General features: G+C 40.2%; 1 protein-coding gene across 1 annotated transcript in view; it reads right to left on the bottom strand.

Moving 5' to 3' along the window:
• Nucleotides 1-22161, bottom strand: part of KDM1A (lysine demethylase 1A) — a 43764-nt gene that overhangs the window by 17295 nt on the left and 4308 nt on the right. The window contains exons 3-9 of the mRNA XM_027666503.1: nt 18536-18595; nt 14834-14967; nt 12032-12110; nt 10987-11079; nt 10133-10239; nt 4894-4975; nt 2088-2182 (exon numbers count right to left, since the gene is read on the bottom strand). Coding sequence (XP_027522304.1) covers nt 2088-2182; nt 4894-4975; nt 10133-10239; nt 10987-11079; nt 12032-12110; nt 14834-14967; nt 18536-18595 — 650 coding nt within the window. The remainder of the gene's footprint in view (nt 1-2087; nt 2183-4893; nt 4976-10132; nt 10240-10986; nt 11080-12031; nt 12111-14833; nt 14968-18535; nt 18596-22161) is intronic.

Genomic DNA, 22161 nt, shown 5'->3' with positions numbered 1-22161 from the left:
TTCATTTCCCCTGCTGGTTTACCTTTAAACCAGCACACACTAATATATGCACACACCTGAAGAGAAGCAACTACCTTTGAACACGGGAGGTGATGTTACCTGTCCCACCAGGTCAGCCAAAGCAGCAGTAAGACCCTTGTCTTTGCTGAGGGATTCCTCCCTACACCAGGGCTTGGCATCATGCAGCCACACTGCCAGTTTCCATCCTGACTGGGTCTCCTGAGATCAACAACACTTGAATGCTGTACAGGAAACATGAGAGTAATCAAGAAGAATATTCTTTTTCAGAACACTCCGCTCCCACTGAAGTAAGTGCCTGGCTGATGAGTAAGAGAAATTTCCGGTCCACAGAGGCTGCCTATGCCTGAGGGGCTTAGCTGGATAGAAGTGATCCAGTTGCTGCATACTGGGGAACAGAAAGCATCGGGCTACACCAAAGAAAGCTGCAGGGTCAGGCTGCAGACATCGAAGTGTGTACCAAGCCAATCAAAGCATGGGCTGAAGTTCAAAGCAGCTGACCTGTGTCTAAGTGGGTGGGTGGTTTAAACAGAGGAGTCCCAGTAGCACAGGGATACGTTCATCTGCTCCACTGAGGCATTCCTTGGGCAGAAACTGAAACCAGCTGGGAGAGAGGGAGCACAGCAGTGCAGAAACTAGCACAGGACTGGCTTCACAACACAGGAGCAGACTGTCTACTGTAGAACTATTTACAATGCCTTTGCTAGCTTTCCCTGAGTTTATTACAACACCCTACTGACTCACGTGCAGTAAGAGGAGCTGAAGGTCCCAGGTTAGAAACAAGTTTGAGCCAAGGATCACTTTTCCAGGCCTCTAGCAGGATGCCCAGCATCCTCACCTGTCTTCTTTCAGAGGTTACTCTTTGTACCATGACTGAAGATCCATCAAGACACTTCTGGTAAACACGTGTGAGATTCAGCACTACACTAAGATCTATCATTTCTATCTCTAACAGCATTCCTTGACATTAAAGCAGAAAGCATAAAGCTAATTAAGTTTGTGAATCACAGCTCTAGATTATTATTGCTGCATGCATTCAACCAGCTGGCATTGGCTAGTCAAGTCTTTAAAAAGCAGCAAAGTACAACAGCAAGAATGAGCTTATTTCAGGGAAAAGGAGTAGCAGCAACAATAACAGAAGCTAGAGTGCCAGCACAGCAGATAATTGCTTCAAAGAGTGAGACAGACAACTGTCTAAGGAAAAATAGTAATGGATTTGGGAAGAACAAAGAGGAACTTGACTTACACAAAACCTCTGAAATATAAAGGTAAAAAGTCATGTGCAAAGAGCAGGTTTTAGAAGAATACATGCAGATATGCTTGCATATTACTAAAATGCCTAAAAAGGGAGACACGTTTTTGTTCTTCCCTCTCCTTGGAAGCTGATACGGTTTGAAGCTGGCTCCCTGCCAAGTCTCCAAACCTTACCACAAGAAGTCGTCCCCCCGCAAACCTCAGGGAGAAGAGGGAGAAAAACAACTAAGAAAACCCGAAACGAGAGACAGACAGCTAAAGTGATATATATAAATATACTTACACTTCTGTTACAGTTATATACAACTGAAATATATACAATTTCACAAGGGAAAGGGAAGGGGGAAGGGAAAAGGAACAAAACCAAAATAAAAAATATATATATCCCAATTAGTAGCCCAATATCTATCCACTAAAAAAGAGTTAGCAAAGCAATATCTCACTACTCTCCTTGGGACAACCGAAAGTCGCTCTGGAACAACCGCTGGCAACCTCCGCCTCCCAAGGTTGCAAGGCCTTACCAGGCCTCGCTCCCCAACACAGCAGACTCAACAGCAGGGAACCTGCACCTCCAAGCCACCGGAAGGAAAGAGAGTGAAGGCCTTCCCTCCTTTCTTCTTATAGTCTGGCTTACGTAAAAATCGTAGGGAATACTGGGTAAATCTGGACCCTTCCTTGGTTACAGACTGGTCACCAAGGAAGGCTTAGACCAAACTACTACAGAAGCCATCTCCTGCAAGACCAATAGCCTGGTAACAAATATACTTGAGATATACTCCTTTTTAAAAGGTTCGTGAAAACAGTATCAGACTTACAGCTTGTCCATTTGCTTCATAAAGTGGACATTTTTGTTTGATCTTTGCCAATTCCATATTCACTTGTTTGCTGACCACAGCCATGGGATTTCCTCCTGGAAAAGATTTTATATAGTTAACAGAAATTCCTGCAAAATTTGTCTGCAATTAAACAAAAACTCAACAGTTAAAGCTATTTCAGAGATTAAAACATCAGCTCCAGTGACCTAGTGTAACACTGTCAAAGGTCTGCTCTTCACAGCAATTCCTGCAATGAGGACATGGAAAAAAACCTGCTGACCAACACTTGAAAGATGGGATGTAAAAAAGGGTGATTATACAAGCAGAGTCCTAGAGTGGCAGCAACCTTAGTATGATTGAGAGTTTATAGCTACAAACACATCTGCAAGCACGGTGTTTGAAAAGTCAAGGAAAGCTCTCACAGATGCACAGGAACTTCAGGAGCTGTTGCCCAAGTGTGGTGACATGGAGATGGAACCGAAAGAATCCAGTCTCTAAAAACGTAGGGGAACTCCAACACGTGACACTAGTGAATACAATCTGTAGAAGATGAACCCCAAACACCAACTGTACCTGGAAGTTGTGTTAACTAAACAAATTAGAAAACAACTGAGGAGATCCCACAACTGAACAATGAGAAAGACAGAAAGCAACAACTTTAAGCATCTCAAATCCCTAAACATCAAACTGAGTGCAGCAGAAGAAAGGAAGAGAATAGACACAAATGGGAAATGGTATAGAACAGAAGCAACATAGGCTTCCTCCACAAAATTAAATTTGAGAAAAGTTTTTCAGATCTAGATTCTCAATGGTCTCTTATTTTGCAACTCAATCGAACCAAGAGTGTTTGTTCAAAACAGAGGGGGAAGCTCTGCCACCCTAATACCTTTAGAGAAGTGACTGAACAAGCAGAACAGAGTTGAAGTAGGTCTAAATAAGATCCTGTTTCTAATTCAACAACCTACTAAAAATTACAGTTCTTCCACAGTTTACTATCAAAACCAGAAAAGATCCTATTACTTAAGTCTTTCACCTTTCCAAACCACAAGCTCAACCCGTTTAGTAACCTTCTCTTTTCTCTTCCACATTCAGAAACACAAAAGATGCCTTTCAAACCATCTCCATCCTCACAGGAATCTTTCTTCGTAGCATATGCTGCCTCATTCAAGACAAAGGGTAGATTCTTTTAGAAAGGAAACACCAATCACAAATGGGTGACCATTCATGGTTGAGGTTTGAGACCATCTAAGGAACCCTGAAGGTGCACAAGTTCATGGGACCTGATGATTCATCCGCGGGTCCTGAGGAAGCTCGCAGTGGATGCACTGGAGAGAAGGGATGCAATCCAGAGGGACCTGGACAGGCTGGAGAGGTAGGCTGATGCAAACCTCATGAAATTTAACAAAGCAAAGTGCAAGTGCAAGGTCCTACACCTGGGTCAGGGCAATCCCAGACACACCTACAGGTTGAGTGGAGAAGTGATTGAGAGCAGCCTTGTGGAGAAAGACTTGTGGGTAATGGTGGATGAAAAACTCAACATGAGCCAGCAGTGCGCGCTCACAGCCCAGAAAGCCAAACAAGTTCTGGGCTGCATCAAAAGGAACGTGGTCAAAGGAGGGGATTCTCTGCCTCTGCTAGAGCACAGTGTACAGTTCTGGTGTCCCGAACATAAGAAGGACATGGAACTGTTGGAGCAAGTCCAGAGGAGGCCACGAATTTGGTAAGAAGACTGGAGCACCTCCTCTACAAAGACAGGCTGAGAAAGTTGGAGCTGTTCGGGCCTGGAGAAGAGAAGGTTGAATGGAGACCTCATAGCAACCTTCTGGTATCTGAAGGGGTCATACAGGGAGGGGGACTGTGCCTCAGGAACTGTAGCGACAGGACAAGGAGTAATTGGTATAAACCGAATGAGGGGAAATTTAGGCTGGATATTAGGAAGAAGTTCTTTACTGTGAAGGTAGTGACATACTGGAACAGGTTGCCCAAGGAGGTTGTGGACGTCCCAAACGTGGCAATGTTCAAAGCCAGGCTGGATGAGGCCTTGAGCAACCTGGTCTAGTGGGAGGTGTCCCTGACCATGGCAAGGGGGGTTGGAACTAGATATCTTTAAGGCCCATTCCAACCCCTTCACATTCTATGATTACATGAATTAAACATAAAAATAGTAGTCTTTCACTAGGCAACCTGAAATTTCTTTTTCTGGGACTGTGCCACTTAAGTTTTTTGTCTGGAACCAGCTTCTGTATGCAATTTAATAAGACTAACCATAAGACAGATACCAACTTTACGCAGTCAGTAAAACTCAGGTTTAGTACAGATTTTATATTATTTTATCATTTCACTGCATTACTGAAAGATATTCCACACTAAACACCTCCCCATCTTCTTAGAAAAGTAACCATATCAATAACTGATGCCATATCATAAAATAGTAATAAATAGGAAGAAATACAGCTTTGCCATTACTTTTACAATTATTTTTTAAATCACTTGGAGAAAGTACTTTTGGGGTTTAAATTCTGAAGAAGGGCTTTCTCCTTAAAATGGCTCTAATCTGCACTTCCCCTCCTCCCTTGTTTTCACGTGTAAATGAAAAAACACGTGCCATCTCTTTGGGGTCACTCCCATCATATAGCCTTGCTGCTTATGAAAAACGCTAACCACCAAAGAGGCTGAACTAGAACACGTATTTTATAATAGTTAAAAATACCCAATTATTTTGGCCATGAAAGAAAATAGCATTAAGGTTTCAGAATTGTAACATCCTCATTTTCCTCCCCGCTCCTTTTGATTATGAAAAACTTACCAAGTCCTGTTACCACCATTGCTCCTAGATCAGCAACGTAGTTCCCTTTGCGAAAGGTAGCAACTCTTCCTCCCACTCGGTCCTTTTAAAAGCACAGTATAGTAAACCTCCAGTTACATTCAGCAAGACATCTCACTGAAATATAATCACTGAAGCTTCTATAGAACATACAGAATGTACACTTTTTCAAAAACCTCTGAAAATGAACACTTGAATACAATTAATTCGTGTAAGTTAAGGAGTAAAATGTTTAAGCTTACAGAAAACAACCAGGGAGATTTGGTAATCACTTTTCCTCTCGGCCCTTTTAAATCTTTGGTTACATTCGTGGTAGACACGGGTGCACAGGTCTCAGCACTCCAAACTGAAGCTGCTACTCAGTGTGGCATTAAACCAGACAAAAAAAAAAAAAAGATATGGGTAACTGACGCTTTTGGCAAATCCCAACCCCAATACACTGCTCGAGTGAAATGCTGGTTACCTGGAGATGAGACAGCCACAGAAACTATCATGATTGTAGGGCCATTACCAGCTAACATCCTGGGGTTGGATCTACTAAAGGGGAAGGCCTGGACAGACGCCAGAGGGAGAGAATGGATGTTTGGTCTCCCATCCCCCTCTGTCCCTCTGTTGCAAACTGTTCCAAGTCTGCCTCCTTCTAAAATAACAAATGCAAACCCCCACCCACTCCCTTTAAGGAACACGTGAAAATATTACCCCAGAAACTGCAAAATTGCAGGAGCAAGGAGTAGTTGTCCCTATGCACTCACCACGGACAGGATGGCCTGTCCATAAACCTAATGGGCCGTGGCAGCTGCCAGTGAGTTACCTCAATGCTGACACTGGCTCACAAATAGCTGCTGTACATAACAAAGCTGAACTGATTACCCAGATTGCTGTTGTCACCACAGGGGACCAGACTCAGACAACTACTATCACCCACTTGGAAAGTCTGAGACTTCAAATTCCCACAAAAAAAGTAACAGTGTGTTTTCCCCCTGACACCTTGGCCACCCTAGAGCAAATAAAGACGCTGAGAAGTAAAAAGGAACTCCAGCATGCTCTGAGTGTATTTGTTTTTTGGAGAAAACATGTTCCAAACTTCTCTATTATTACTGCCCTAGTGATATTATGCCAAATAAGAAAAGGAGTTGGATAAATAGATAGTTCCTTCTTTTTAATAATAGGTCCACAGTGGGCCAGATTTCTTTTTTTTTCCGCAGGAACCTGCCAGTAGATGAGATCAAACTGTGTGAGATTGATAAAGCTTTCAATAGCAGCAATGAGCAGAAAAGATAACTGCCCTCACAACTGCTTCCATTATCAGCTTATAAGTATCCCATGAGAAAATGAAGTAGCAACAGGACTGAAGACTTATACTGTTCTTTGACATGTGTTTGTGTTATAACTTTATAATATGCATGTCTGTGTGTATTTTTGTCTCAGTAAGTTTGCAATATGTAAACGTTTACCACAAACATTGTGTTTGTGTCTCCTCTACTCCCAAAATTGCTTGTATTATCAGCTTATTAATAATTGTTGACTTATTTATGTTTTTATCATGAACAACTCGCTGGTGAGATTGTGTAAGACAAGCCATTTTATGTACTGCTAGTTTAGTTTTTCCCAAGTTTGTTTTGTCTTTTTGTTGGGGGATGGGTTAGCTTGAGAGAGGCTTTTAGATGTGTGTAGTTCTGTCTCAATCAACTGAGAATCAAAAAAAAACTCAATCAAATTTAGCCTGGGAGTTAGTACAAGAAGTTATGCATATTGGGAATCATACAAATATGTATTCTATGCATTAACCCTCTGCCTTGGAAAGCATCAAATTTTATATTTGGCTAAATCTCACAAAATACTGACAAATGAAACTAAATCTAAACAAAACAAAAGAAAGTGTTACCTGAAGAGAATATAAGAAAGCCTTTTACCAGCTCCCAAGTAACTCAGTGTTTTTTGATGTATAATTTCAAGTATTTGTGTATGTTTGTAACCTTATTAATGTTAAGAAATTTGACTGTAGCTATTGAGATCCTATTACTCACCCTGATTACTCACGGGGTGGAGACAGTGGCTAGTGAAAATTAGATTTGTGTCAGTATTAAATCCTGATGTTTGTACCTTTGTTAATATTAGGAAATTTGACTTTAACTACTGAGATCCTGTTATGTCCCATATGCTTACTATTTTACTGTAGGGTTTTTTGGAAATTGCATTGCATTGGGAAAAGATTTGTGCTATCTCTTCCTTTTCTTTACTCTTCTCTCTTTCTGTCCACTATACGAAAAGCACCACCCACAAAGAAGATTCACAGTGAACGACAAAGGAAGAGAAATTATTGAATGCATAAATCACGGGGTGGTGTCAGAGACTGAAACGGTTAACGATTTATGCATTCTAGGAGACTTTTGCAGGCTTTTGACTTGCATGATACCTCTGATGAGCAATCGGGCCCCTCACTCCCTCTGCTAATCTGGAAAGGTGGGAACCAGGCCAGACACAAAAAACTCAGCACAGACCCAGGAGATGTGAGAGGCATGGCCCGTGACACTGACCACGGATATAAGAACTCATAACTTCTTGGAGTGTGGGGGCTTCCCTCCTTCACCCCCAGCAGATCAAGGCCACCCTTCAACTGACAGACATGGAAGCTTCAACTACTAAGTTTTATCGCTGGACCCCGTGGGCGGTGACTATATACATCTGTCCACTCTCAGTTTTTCTTTCCTTTACTCTCCCTTGCTCTTATCCTGCCTTTCTCTCCCCTATGCATTTTGCATTTAAAAAAGAGAAGGGGAAAAAAAGGAAATAAAAATAGAAAAAAAGATGCTTAATCCAATTTGGGCAGATTTAACTGTATCTACAGTAGGATCTACTCTGATTCCAAAACCAATCCATGAACAAATTAAATTACATATAAATTTCCTCCTTCTCTTACTTCCTACCACAAAATTCAATAGCTATATAGGAAATGATTTAGCTGTGCTATCAATTAAAAAGAAAATCATGAATTAGCAGCCTACTTTGGAAGTATGAAAAAAAATTTTGATCCTTTCACATCCTGCTAAAGATGATACTTATTTCTCGACCACTTTAAACTCCATAAGAAAAAAAGTCACCTTCCCCTATTCTCATCCAGCTAGCAGGATGGTATCAGAGAAAATATTGGTTACAAATGGGCAAAGATCCCAGACAGCTTCCAGTTAATATAAAAATGTTAAGTTTGATTTTTAGTAATTAGGTTAGCAGTTCAGAAGCATGTAAACTAAGTCTGAAAGCAACAGAAAATGAGTAGAAACAATGAAACTATCACTCAGATCATGGAAATCATAATGCATGAAAACACCAAACTGCATTAAAAATAAAAGATACAGACTACTCAAGAAGAGCAGTCTAGAGAAAAATGGCTGAAAAATATCACACGTTATTTTAAAATAGCTTCGTGCCAGATTTTTGTACTAAGTATAACCAAGATGCACAGAACAAAAGCCAGGTTACAGCACAAATCTCTTAATTCCAGCTTCAAAAAAACCCCAACCAACCCCAAAACTCAAGCAAGCAAACAATAAGAACCCCCCCCACACACACACACACATAATACATTCAGGTGAGCAAGAGACTCCTAAACCATTAGACTGTTGCACTCCACTTTCTGCAGTGGTGTGGCACCTGGGAAGCACAGAGTCAGCGGTTCTGCTCCCCAGCCAGAAGAGCAGTAACAATATTAAGAGCCTGAAACATAAATCTTATAAAAATTAGAGCAGATTATTTTAATCTGTGCTAGAAAAGTGTCAGAAGTCAATGTACGACCAAATGAAGCCAGGGAGTAAAACATAAGTCCAACTGGTCAATGGATTTATTTTAACTGTATCAAGCTATTCTCAATTTGATTAGATTATATGAAAAAACTTCACTTAAAAAGGAAAAAAAATATTCCACTTCGGGCTGGATATGAAAAATACCTTATTCCTGAAAGAACAAGTAGTTAGTTCACATACCACAAACTGCAGCCCTATATAATTTTAAAGTCTCTGTTAAGCACACAGTAATAAGCAAGGAAAGAATTAATGTAGACTTAAAAGTTACAAGAAAAATATTCTGCTTGATGTTGTAAAACAATTCCAAGCAATGATTCTATTTAACAAGCAAGTTTTCAAAATACAGACTTGCATTCTGCTTTCTGGTGAAAAATCAATTTCTAACCACGAAAGGAAGAAGGTTCTAAGCTGCTCCTGGTGTAAGCACACAACACTAGTACCTGACTACTCAGCCTGTACCAGGGTGAATTTATGCTGATACTTTTGGTCTGTGTTCGGCCCCAGTCACCTGCAGTAGTTTATATTCTCCCTGCCAAGTTCACTGATAAAACAGTGAATTCGTCCTTGGAGGGAGAACTTCTGTATAAAATGTTTTAATTGGTGTTCTGTGATTGGCTACTTGTCCTCCAAGGTCACTTGAAGGAGAAAGTGATGAGGAGGGGAGGAAGGCTCGACCCTCAACTCAATTAAGAAAGACCCCCAAGGTATACTGCGCATGCGTGAGGGGATTTCCGAAGTTCTCACGCATGTGCAGAAGAGATGCACTGACATAACCAGGAGGTGGGACTGAGGGCCTCGGGGTGGGTGGTGCTGGCCACACCTGGGAGGTTGTGGTCACTCAGTTAATTGTATAAAAGTAGATAGTGCTTTCTTGGAGGGGAGTTAACTTCACACCAAGGGCAACGTTGCCTTTGGCGGGGACGCCTGCCAGTTTGTGAACTTACTGACTCTCCAAGGATGCAGCTTCTGCTATGGGTAATTATAGGCATGCTAGGTCGGTAAGATAACTTCATGGGCAACAGCTGGGTAACTGGGGAGGTCGCGCTGGGGGCTTATTTCTCTCCTCCTTCCTCCCTTTTGGGTTTGTTCGTTTTGTTGGCCACCTCTTGGTAATGAATATGGGGTTTTGTTAAGCTTTTAACGGTGTCATGGTTTTCAAGCTTCAGTATGTCTCGAACCCTTCCCTACTACACCAGCCCATCCCTGAGAAAGCATCAGAGAGCTCTCAGTAAGAACAGATCCACTTGTTTCAGTGTGAGACAGGTTCAGAATCAGCAATCCATACCAGATGGATGCTGGCTGGAACAGTACACACACTTATCCACCCTGGGCACGCTTATGGGACACAGCCCTCTGCTAGTACTACATGTGGTTACTGGTTAAGTTGCTATATAGAAGTAAAATAGCACAGAAATTCATACTCTGGCTTCCAGAACTGTGACATCCATTCCAAAACTCTGCAACTGGCGAGCTGCTGCCAACCCAGAGACTCCAGAACCGATAATGATCACCTTTCCAGTCTTCTTGGCTAAAGAAAGGGAAAAATCAGCTACAGTAATGCTCTATATATGCAGTACTAGATTGCAAGCATTTACGTTAAAATTACATTTAAGAGATACAAAGAACAAAAAGCAGCTTCCTTCTTATCAGTAGATCTGACAGAACAAACTATAGCAAAAAGAAAACTGAAGTAATTCTGTACATTATACTTAATTTTTTTTAATGAGACACATACAAGAAAAATGCACCAGTAGTACATCTGGGACAAGGAAGAAAACAGGAGGAAAAATACTACTGAAGGAGAACTGTCTGAAGAAGAAACTGATTCTTATTAATTACTTACTGATTCTTATTAATTATGGGACAAGTATCATAGTTTTATTTCTTTCTGCCCCAGAAGAATAAAGCCTAGAAAGGGCAGAGAAGTTGCAAAATTCAAGCATCACATAAGCATGTAACAGATCTAAGTACAATATTGTGTTTCTGACTTTAGTTATTTAACTGAGGAGCAAAGATAACTCATTAAACAGCAATAGTCACCGAATTTTCTAAAGAAGATTTGCCAACATTTCTCCTCTCAAAGTAATTTATGTAAGTATGTGGCTTCTCCACATCAAAATAAAACACATTAAATCTATAGCCAGCTGGCTTTCTAGACTTTTTTTATTTTCTTAGCACTGCAATTCTGAAAAGAAAAAGCAGTCAAAAATTTGTCCTGAGAAATCACAGAACAACAAAACAAAACTTCAATCAGAAGAATGTTCAAGTTTCTTACTTGGAAGAGGCTTCACTCTTTTGTAGATCCCAAAGTTGATCAGCCCATGCCGCTCCAGGTAGCTGTGAACTCTGTGAACGAGCACTGTGTCACCTAAAAGAATGTGTATGGTTTTAAAATTATTCTTTATGTTCAACAGCATGTATGGACTAAGGACATACAGCAGTAACTTAGTCAAGCCCTACTGAACACATCACCTTCTGTAGCCCTGCTGCCCTACCGAGCAATCCATCTTCCTGAAGGTGCCTGAGACTAGTTGTTCTGGAAAACACAAGCTGTTTTCCATGATGTACTGCAGTTTTGAGTCCTGCCTGAAAAGCTGTACAGGACATTAAGTGCTTCTTTTAATCTAGTCGGGAAGAACACCTTTTCTGAAACTGACTGTAAAATCCCGAGATCTTGACACAGAACTGTGATGTGATTTACCAATATCATGCCAACCCCTTACTGGAGCACTGAATTCTCATTTTTATTCTTAAAAGCACAATAATTCACTATTTTGCAATCCTTGACAGTTGTATCTGTGTTCATTTCAGTACTATTTTCTTCTTAATTTTTTTTATGACTCCTCTCCACCTTTTTTCAGTTTATTGAGATCTTGAGACGGGTAGAATAGTCTCCATTTGCAAGCAGTAACTCCTCACTCTTTGACTGCCTTCTTTCATCACATCCAGTCTGCTCAAGTCTTAGGCAACTTTTTAATGCCGCCAAAAACCTATATGATTAATAAAGTCTCACAGCTGAAAACCAACATGAAGCTGAAGCAAACTTTAAAAGATGCAGATGAATTAACCCTGCAGGAAACTTCTGTAACAACCCATCTTTTTAGCAGCTTTTATGAATCCTGGTAGTGATATTTCTTTACCAGACAAATGAATTCTAACAAACCTAAATCATGAATATAATGCAGTAACACAGTCTGTACACAAACGCTCATGGAGCTCCACTAACAAAGGACCCATCTGTAGCAGCTTTTCCCCAAATAAAAGTGAAAGAGAACAGCAGTACACATGGGACGGTTTTGGTAGTGAAAGCTTTGACTTACTATTATAAGGTGCTTCTAATTGTTGGATAGTTGCTTCGAATGTCAGCTGAATCTTTGGGTTATCCAACCAGAGCTGCAACTGTATTTAAACAAAAAATATGACATGTCATATTAAGCAATACAAAAGAGGTGTTTTCAAGGTGTTTGCTACCAAATACTGTCAGGAGATGAAATCCTCTAATGGGTTAAACTTTGGTAGGACTACCCAAGCTGCACTGAACTTTGCCTTCAAGTGTTCCTAAAGGTGCAGTACAGGCCACTTGAAACTCTCACACCATTTCAAGTAAGTGGGAAGACATGAAGGTAGCATGAAGATGTGTATAGCTGACAACATCAGCCAGCACTGTCTTTTTGGCATCAAATTTCCTGTTTTTGTAAAAGCTACAGCAATATCTGTTATGTTATAAGGTTTATTTATCTCAGACATTTAATCATTCAATCCATCTTCACCAATGTAAGACACTACCACATATACACAAACTACACATATATACTGGCCACACACATAAAAAGCATATTTAGAAAACAGTTACAGTTGAAAAATAGAGCAGGAAGAACTGTCTGTGAAATGTTAATGTCACTTCATGCTAGGAAAAAAACTGTTTTCCCAACAGAACGCCCAATTTGTGGCACAGAGTGCCACAAAATTTTACTGTTCCATGCCTAGATCTAGGTCATACATAGCATCTCCACATCATTTTACCTTCTGGAATTAGTAATTTTTTGGGGTATTTCTCTATAGTTGCACTACTTAACTTTACAGCTCCTCACAGATATTAAACAAATCATACAAGTATAAGGAATAGGAAGGATTAAGAAATAATTTCCATATAACCTGGGAGGCCATTTGAGGCAAATTTCATCTTTAGCTCAGTACTTCCTTGTACTCATTTTCCCAGTGATTTTTAACACCCTTTTTTCTAACAATTTCTGAGCGTGGAACTAACAATTTCACAGAAATATGTACCACAATGCTAAGGTTCCATTCTCAGAGGGAAGAGTGCAAAGCCCATAATTATATTTTTATATATAAATCTCTCTGTATGCATATATACAATTACTTCCATTTTTTCTACTAATTCTGATTTTTAGACCTTCTATGAGCACACAACAGCACAGGCCTTAGAAGATTTTAAAGGCTTCAAAACACAACTGCCCTGCACTGCCATGACACATCATTTACACTACATTCTGCTTTGTAGATTTTCATCATCTGTTTCATGTCACAGTAATTTAGCAAGAGCTTTTATTGGTTTAGGTTAGGTTTTTTCATTAGTTGGTTGGTTGTGGTTTTTTTGATGTTGTTTTGGGGTGGAAGGGATTCACATAAAAGATCAAATGACTGACTTCCCTTTGTAAAAGCTACTTTAAGTCTTCAAAACCATATTTTTTACTTACCAGATCATTCATTCAATTCTTGATTCCAGCTCAAAGTAAGAGACTGCACACTGTAGTTCCCAGCATTGCCAGAGCTCTGCTGAGCACCAGGTTCATATCAGCTGTTCCATAACCTCTGCTATCCTCACTGGAGGAGATCCTCTCACAAGCCTTCATCAAAAGGGATTCCTGCTCAGGAACTTCTCCAAGTTCCTCCACAGTGAATAAGGCTGACAGACCAGCAATGCTGGTTTGCCCTGCAAATACTCCTCTCCAGTAATTTCTTAGTTTCAGCGGAAGGCTTTTCTGCTTCTAACACATTTGTAAAAGGATTACTCATTATTCATTTTGAGAGAACAGTTTTTCAAACTTTTTGGCATGTTTTGGTCTGTTTTTACACATCTCATAACTTCCCAATAGTTACAACCCGGGTTAGAGGGAAATTTCACAGGAAAAGCATGAAGATGTCCACCACACATAAATTTTAAATAACTTGTTTAAGTTAATAAGCACTGGGTGCTACCAGGGTCAGTACACCGTGATGCTCCTTGATCATCTTAAGTCTGTGAAAAAAACTGAGTGGTACATAAGGTGTTTTCTCCCTTAACTATGGCAATACAGCAATTTTCAAAATATTTCTTGCTGTCATACTGTTAATTTTTTCTATCATGACTTAAGTTTTCTAAAACACACTTTTCAAAATACAGGAGAAAGTCCTGATCCCCTGCTGGTATGCTGAGAACCCTCAAAGTGTTGTCGCAATCTGCAAAACAGAATACTAATACTGAAGTTTTATTAAGGGCTAAACTTCAGGCACGTTTGGCTGGACTCAAGTGAGTGAACTCCTGAATAATTATTTGAATGCTGCCCCTTCATTCTTAAGTTGCATGGAAGTTTTGAATTGGGCAGAAATGCTACAAACATTCAGAAGTAGAGTTTCATTTCTTCAACATTACAATTTCTTTTATGAAATCAAAGCTGGCAAAGTAACTGTTCTGGTCTGAGAATAAGCCACATGATTGGCTTGATGTCTCAGGAATTTTTGCCTTAAGCAATAATGTGTTTCATCATTATTTTTAAGTAATCTAGAGAGGCTTCTACTTTAAGCTGAAATCAAGTAACAGAACATTTGCACCAGCTTTCTGTTTCCTTTTAAAAGCTGCATTAGCTGAATCATGTAGTTTGCTATGACTGTTTTGGATATTGTAAATACACTACAGATTCTTTATGCTGCCTTACAGCACTGTTTTGATCAAGAACTGGATAGCAACTTCCTTAGCAACACAGAGCATGACAGAATGCCAGAAATTAAACCCCACTGTCTCAGAACAAAAAACAATCTACCAACTGTTAGACATGGTAACTGCCAAAAACTCTTTGCAATGTCCTACCCTTTTTTCATCAATACTTTTACAACAAACTTACGGTGCGGTTCCTGATGTACAGAAACACCTTCTGAGTCTGCTGTGGCCCACTGATTATATCAGGGAAGCAGGCGGCTTCTTGAGATGTCATACGGTCATGTGGAAGTCTACTCTGGAAAGCTGCACCCTCCACACCTACAATAAAAAGACAAGTTGTCTACAGGCACCCTAAAAGGAACACCACCCTTCCTAGCCAGTGCATCCAGCCATGAGGTGATATGGTGGCCAATTTCACATCATGCTTTCAATTAGTCCTTTTATTTACTTGTGCAAGACATACAGGTTTCCAAGTCAACAGTACTTTGAATTACAGGTATCATCTAGAGTTAATGAAAAAGCTATACTACGGAGGGGAATCAAAAACAAACAAACAAAAAAAACCCCCAAAACCAAGGCCTGAAAAATAAGTGGGGCAGGGGCATATATCAATATGTTATACATAACACATATATAACATCAATAACTACTTTAGATGTTGTCCTTAGTTTGCGTGGTTTCCAGTTTCTACCAGAATTGGGACAACATTTTGGAACCTATTCAAAGCCAAAATATCTTTAAGAAACAAGCACAATGTCTACTGTCCCCTCTCACCTGCTTCTCAAGGTTTAATTTGCATTGACCTCCTCCAGCTAGAGGAACCCACCTTAACCTCTCCTTTTGCATATTCACATCATGCAGTGTAATGAAATACAATCACACACATTTCCTGTGCCTCCCTAAGTGCTTTGTACACTACAACTACAGATTTCTTATGTTTCCTTTTAAATGCTCCACATGTTAAAGAGTGACGCTGAACCCACACAGGAGAGGTTTTCTCCAGGGAAAGCCTTCATTCATACAGGCACCTGCACTTCTGTCAATTCACACACTGGCAGTGAAGTAACTATAATTCTGTACCCTGCTTTCCTCAGTCTCTGTGATGTTGTACTATAAAGTAACAAACTAAGACACAGGTGCATCAAGTGCTACAGCATAAGCAGAGTGCAGAAAGCACACCCCGCAGGCACAGTGAGCAAAACGAAGTACTGAGATGTGAAATATAGCAAGAACAATATCAATCTCCCGTGTCCTAGGAAGTGACTTATGATCAGGACAGACAGAGGAGAGTGCATTCAGTCTGGAAAGACAGAAGCCAATGCATCCCAAGGGTAAAAAATTCCACAAGTAATGCAGTAAGATTAAGATCATTTGCTGAAACTGGAATTATTCAAAAGATTATTATAAATATCAAAGAAAATACAAGCTTGCAGTGTATTACACTAACCAAGACAACTCTCTGAGAGTTTGAAGTTCCCCTGCAGCAGTACATGTCACTGTATCAGGAAGAGGAATTATCTTTCTCCAATTCTGGTGCAACCACACACTCCAAGCATTTTTACATTTCAAAGGTAATGAAAAAAAACTAAGGAAGGAAATGGTTGTGAAACTAAAAAAATTCATCCACAAGCAAAGATCAAAAGATCTAACTGTGTGATGACTCAAGGTAAAGAAACCTGTCTGTAATCCAGGAATTTTACAAGAGGAAATTAGTAACAGAAGCTACAGAGCACTACAAGTAAAATAAAATTAACCATAGGAGAAATTGCCACACCCACAATGCTTCTTGCACTGATATTCAGCTATGGAATAGAAACCTACAGCTCTGCTAGAACTTCACTTTCTCCAGTAACAACCACCCCCCAAGCCCTTTTGCTGTCCCCTTCCATCTAACACTGGCCCAACCGTGTCAACATCTGCATAAGAATGCACATGCTCAACTATAAATTCTGTAAAACTGAGCACGGAAACCAAACCAAAGTTACCAATTCTCTGATACTTCATTAATGTTAACAAATCTTAACTAAGGTTCTAGATCCTCAAGTGCTAGCAAAAAGCTAAGCAGCACAATTTCAGAGAATGGCCAGTTAAAGACCTGAAATGCTGAATTTGACTCCATCTTATAGACTTGTGCTAAAAGAAGTGTCCTTCTCTGGGTACATGCTAAAAAGCCATGCAATCATGAATAACCGGGGAACTCAGACATGTGGATTTAAGGCAACTCAGTATTTTCTTGAAAAGCTTTGGGATTTATTTCTTCAAACTGAGCAGCCAGAGAATATGGTGCTGCTAATATTTTTGTAAAGAACTCCAAAGTGGGTTGAGTTGTTGGGGTTTTTTGTTGTTGTTGTTTTTTAAGGCCACATGTCTTTCATGGCAATACATGAACTTTAAAACAAAAATGTCAGAATAGGTCCAGATGAGCACTGGTATTTAAGAAAAAAAAGCAAAAAACCTAACCCGCAACAGCATTTGATACAAGAATTTAGCAAAAGCATAGCTATTAATAGCAAATATATTGTTTTTATTCAGCCAAGCATTGGAAGATCTTATAAGAACTAAATGTCCTTGAACTTGCTTCTGCAACTACACAGCTGAAAGCTAAATGGATTTGGATTTCAGGCTACTTAAATCCCACCCTTTCCACACCTTTATTGCTTGCATTCCATGAAAGTAACACATTACAGGAAGTACCAGTTCAGAACTACACATGCTTCTCTCCTTGGGGCAGGCAACTCTAACAACTGAAGGAATGGCTCTGCCTAGCTCCTCTTCACACACATTCGCACACACACTTGCCACTTCCTGACATTCAGCATCAGGAACTCATGTGCTGAAGTTTTGATTATCTTCTTCCTCACAGAAGAAATCCTGAGGGATGCTACTCATTTAAAGACTCACACTGAAACATCTGCAGATGAAAAACACTCTGAAGGAAAGTTTTCTGGCCAATGAATTGGACAATTGTTAAAGCACACTCTAAAGCGTACATGCAAAATATGCAGAATTTCCAATTAGCCAATGCCAGCCTAAAAATGAAATAGGCAGTGCATCCTTAAGCCCATGAGCCAGCAGTTCTGTATAAGTGGTAAGATTCATAACAGTACTCGGCTCCCTTACTTAGAACAGCAAAGGATGCACTTTTAGATGAGTATCCCGAAGTTCTGTTTTCTTCAAAAAGAGCAACTTGGAGGTACAGAACAGGTTCTAGAGCCTTTGACTCCTTTGCTTAAAACCCTAATCCTGAAGTGAGAGCAAAAGCAGAGAAGATTTTCAGTAGCACTCCAGGTACTTAAGAGTAAAGACACCAATCCCGTGACTGAAGCAGTAAGTGCATACTGCCAGCAGCAGTACTGAGGCCAAATGGCAAATGCAATTCACAAACAAGTCCAGTGAGCTGCAGACTATGAATCTGCCCAGTAGATAATCTCCTGGTCTAACCACTGGCACACAGCTCAAACACAAACCCTTTCAAAAGACAAAAATAAAGGAGTAAAAAGGTACTCCATGCTGTTTCTTCAGTAAATTAGAAAAAAGGTCTACTATTCTAAAGCCCAGGGTTCTCTCTGTCAGTCCAGGTGGTACAAACTGGCTAGGTAAGAAACAGCTTTTTGCACGTTTGGACTCCTCTGAACATGGAGAGGAGTGGAGGGATGAGAGATCGGCCTGAGGCATTTCAACACAGGTTAGCTAGCGCCCTTTTCCACAGTTGTTATAGTCCTCAACTGAAATTTGAAAATACTCCACACTTTTTAAACAGGTGGGTACACAACTCCTACATCTCTTGCTAAATTTGGGACAACCACACCCATGCGCACTTGCAAGCATCAATCCCTAACTTGGCGGCTCTTGCTACTCAGTGGCAAGCATCAAACGCCACCCTCACCTGATGCTTGGCCGTCTCCATACCCTCCAGAATTGTCGTCTTGAAGTCCTCCTGCTTGCCCTGTGGAAGGAAAGAGGAGAACTCAGGGACCTTACTCCATAAGTTAAACCATACTGGACATAAAGGCCTGGCAAGTTGGCGTTGTAGGTATTAAATTTCACCAACTAACTAAACCCATTTTCTGAGAATTCCATCTTCTGGAACCTAGATTCAGGGCACCAAACTGTGATCTTCTAAAGTGTTATCCGTGTTACTGGAAGGCTTTACATCAGATTTTATGGGAAATAAAGAAGTATACAATATATAGCATTCCTGGTGGCTAAATATTTATAATCAACTTCATTAATAATGGCTAGGATTTAAATAATCAGATCACATTTCTTACTGTCAAGATGGATGGATACCATCAGATTCTATGGATCTCAAACCCTAAGAATTTGATAAGCTTGCCTTTGGTGCTCCCGAGTCTCCTCATATGCAAGGGGATAGTCTGAGCCATTCTGAAAAGCCTCTTACATTCAGGAGAGCCTATTCTTAATCTTTTTGTCATAAACCCTTCCTTGAAGCTTGATGCCAGAACATTTCTTTAAAGGCTCAGACCACTTATTTTGGCTTCAGTGCCCTCGATACACCATCAATGTTCTAACACACTAAGACTGCCGTTGAAGCCAAGTACACATCAGACCATTGATCAGTGATGTGATCAACACCCACCAATGAAAGACATCAGTCTTTCAACATACCCAGTGACAGAAACATGGGGAAAGGCTAAGCACTCATCTGAAAGATCTGAAGAAGTCTCAGAATTACCTTAGCCTGCACGAAAGTCCTGAACAGCAGCCTTTACAGGACTGCAACACAAGCAGGAACAGAGCATGCTGAGAACAGAGATGAGTGCAGCTGCAGTGCCTGCAGGAACAAAGCCACTACAGGTCACCTCACACACTGCTCACTTCTCAGGAGACACTAGCTCCGAGTTGAGCTCATGAGTAATATTCCTCCACAGTCAGATGTTTGCCTGGAGTCTTGTCACCTGCAGAGAGCAGGAAGCCATGGCACACTCCAGAGATGGCTGAGCGCTGTTCAGCTGGCTGCTGCTGTACCAAGGCTCTTTCAAACCACATGCTTCAACAGTCAGCAATCTCAAACCAACCCCCGCTGAAACACACTGCTGCAACAGTCACTGGAGTGCAACAGCCACTTCCTAGAGCACAACTGTTCAAGGTGTCATCTCCAAACAGATAAGAGCAAGGTCTAACCTGTGGCTGAATGCGCTTTTAAAGAGTCTGGGACCAGGTGGACAATTTTGCCAGAATGCAATTTGAGGCTCTTAGGGGATACACTTAGAAGAATTTCATCTGAACTACAAATTTAACCCCTACAGTAAGACGCAAAAAGTGAACCAAATGTTTGCATACTGTGATAACCTGGATTAACATCTAGAATGTCATAACATTACACATCTATAAAACAAAATAAGAATTGAAACAAGACAGACATTTTCACTCAGCTACAGCAGAGGAGCAATAGTCAGTACTTGTAGATAATCAGTCGGCCAGCAGGAAAGTTCAAAAACTCACATGAGAGACTGCGACAAATAATTGTATTTTGAAAGGCCTTACAAGACCCAAAGTCAGGATTCTATGAACTAACGTACCTGTAACAGCAAGATAAAATTCCTTACTTGACCTACACTGCAAGTGTTTATTTTGCCGGGAACATTTCAAGACCTGCTTCCATTCTAGAAGAGACTAACACTGCTCAAACATTAATATTTACACTCAATCACAGGCCATTAATTTGCAATCAAAGTTTCACTTATGCCTTCCATAAATTAAGAAAGTGAAAAGATGTTGACATCAGTTTGCAGAATTCATTATCCGTGAATTAGCACTGATAAGGAGTAGAGGGGAAAAAATTGCTCTTGGCTTACTCACAGAAAGAAACCTGTATTTTCCTCTTCTCATGAGTATTACTGCTTGCTTGGACACAATTCTAAATCCTACCCAGTCTGAGTACAGAAGTGTGGAACCAAGGCCTGCTAGTGAAGATGGCTCTCCTTCCCTGGAAGAAAGTCAGGTTCTAGTTGCAAAGGAACAAAGCAGCAAGCAAACTGCTGATCTACGATAACATCACACTATTGTAGCTCAGCAGAACATGTGCAAGAGCAGAATCTGCTGAAAGTCTCAAGGCAACAGAATAACAGACCATGAGCTGAAGAGCAATCAGGAAGTAGATCCACAAAGGAGTCCACTTCATATAATCATCCCCTGTCTCCAAATAAAAAATAGCTGCACACGAGTATCACAGAGTACTGAATTTATTTAGAAAAACACACAAAGTCAGATGACAGACAGAGACAGAGCACCACTATGCTTAACTATTCACTTGATGTTAATCTCGATCATACTCAGTTCCTTGGAAAACAGCAGTTAGGATTACCACAAAGTAAGAATACTGAGCACACTAAAAGGCCATGAGCTGGTAAAGAAAATCTTCAATAGTTATAAAAATGAAAATCCAATTTGGTGAGGAAAACCAAAAAGATCCTTAGAGGAGAAAAACAAAGGAAACAAGCTCCTTAATTTCAGAAGGGATACTGGCAAACAAGAAACACAAATGTCTTTCAGCACTGAAAGGGAATTTGGAAGCTTTTTGTTATTAGAAAACATTCCTCAAGTAAAAAGAGAAGAGATAATCTAAGGAAATTATCTTAACTATGAAATACTGCCACACCTTTTAAAACTGCTCTGCAATAGCAGGCAGTAAATCTTGCAAATCCAGACTGTAATAATGTATATAGCCAAAACACCTGGAATTCCTGACAGCTGAATACATCAACAGGACCTACCCCAAATAAGACCAGCATTTCACTCTCACCTGAACTGTGACAGTAACCTACTTCACTGTAAGCTGTCTGTGGGAACAGGCTAATGAAATGCCAGACACTGACACCAAGACATTTTGAAGTTGCACAGTCAGGCTTTTCAACTCTAAAGGGCATAACCTGTAACATCTCTACTGCATTCCCTGTGTTTTTATAGGCTTTAAACACAGAAAGGAAATTTTTAATGTCTGCAATGAGAATAAATTAACAGTAATACACAGGTTAATTAAAATTTTGCTAAATTTTCAATATGCAATCCTATTCCAGTATTACTGTTCAATTTAGTATTTCTTATTGCATATGTCAATTTTTGCTTCAAAGCGACAGAGGAGAAAACCCTTAATTATAAACACTGCTTTTATATATAGCAGACTCCATGCCTCCTCCTTCTAACAGGTGCCTGAATTACAAGTTTCAATGCACTTTAACAGCCAGCATAACACCTGATGCTCTTGACACCTGCATTAATAAAGACAAAGATAGAGAGATCCACAAATGTATATAGTCTCAGAAGCCTTTAAAACTACAGCAAGACTAGCTATGGAATGACAACTGAAAATTTGTCCTTTTCCTACTTTACTGCTTCATGTGTATCGCAGAATTTCTAGGAATAGAGAAATTATATGATGACCTGAAGTCAACTCATTTCTAGGCAGCTGCATAGAGCCTGTTTGAAAATTGATTGTATTTAGATGGCTAAATACAGTGCTTGCAGAATAACTGCTTAACAGGCTGTTGT

This window comes from Corapipo altera, unplaced genomic scaffold (genome assembly GCF_003945725.1).
Source record: "Corapipo altera isolate COAL_440 unplaced genomic scaffold, ASM394572v1 92, whole genome shotgun sequence".
Taxonomy (NCBI): domain Eukaryota; kingdom Metazoa; phylum Chordata; class Aves; order Passeriformes; family Pipridae; genus Corapipo; species Corapipo altera.
This window is presented reverse-complemented; position numbering and strand designations above follow the sequence as displayed.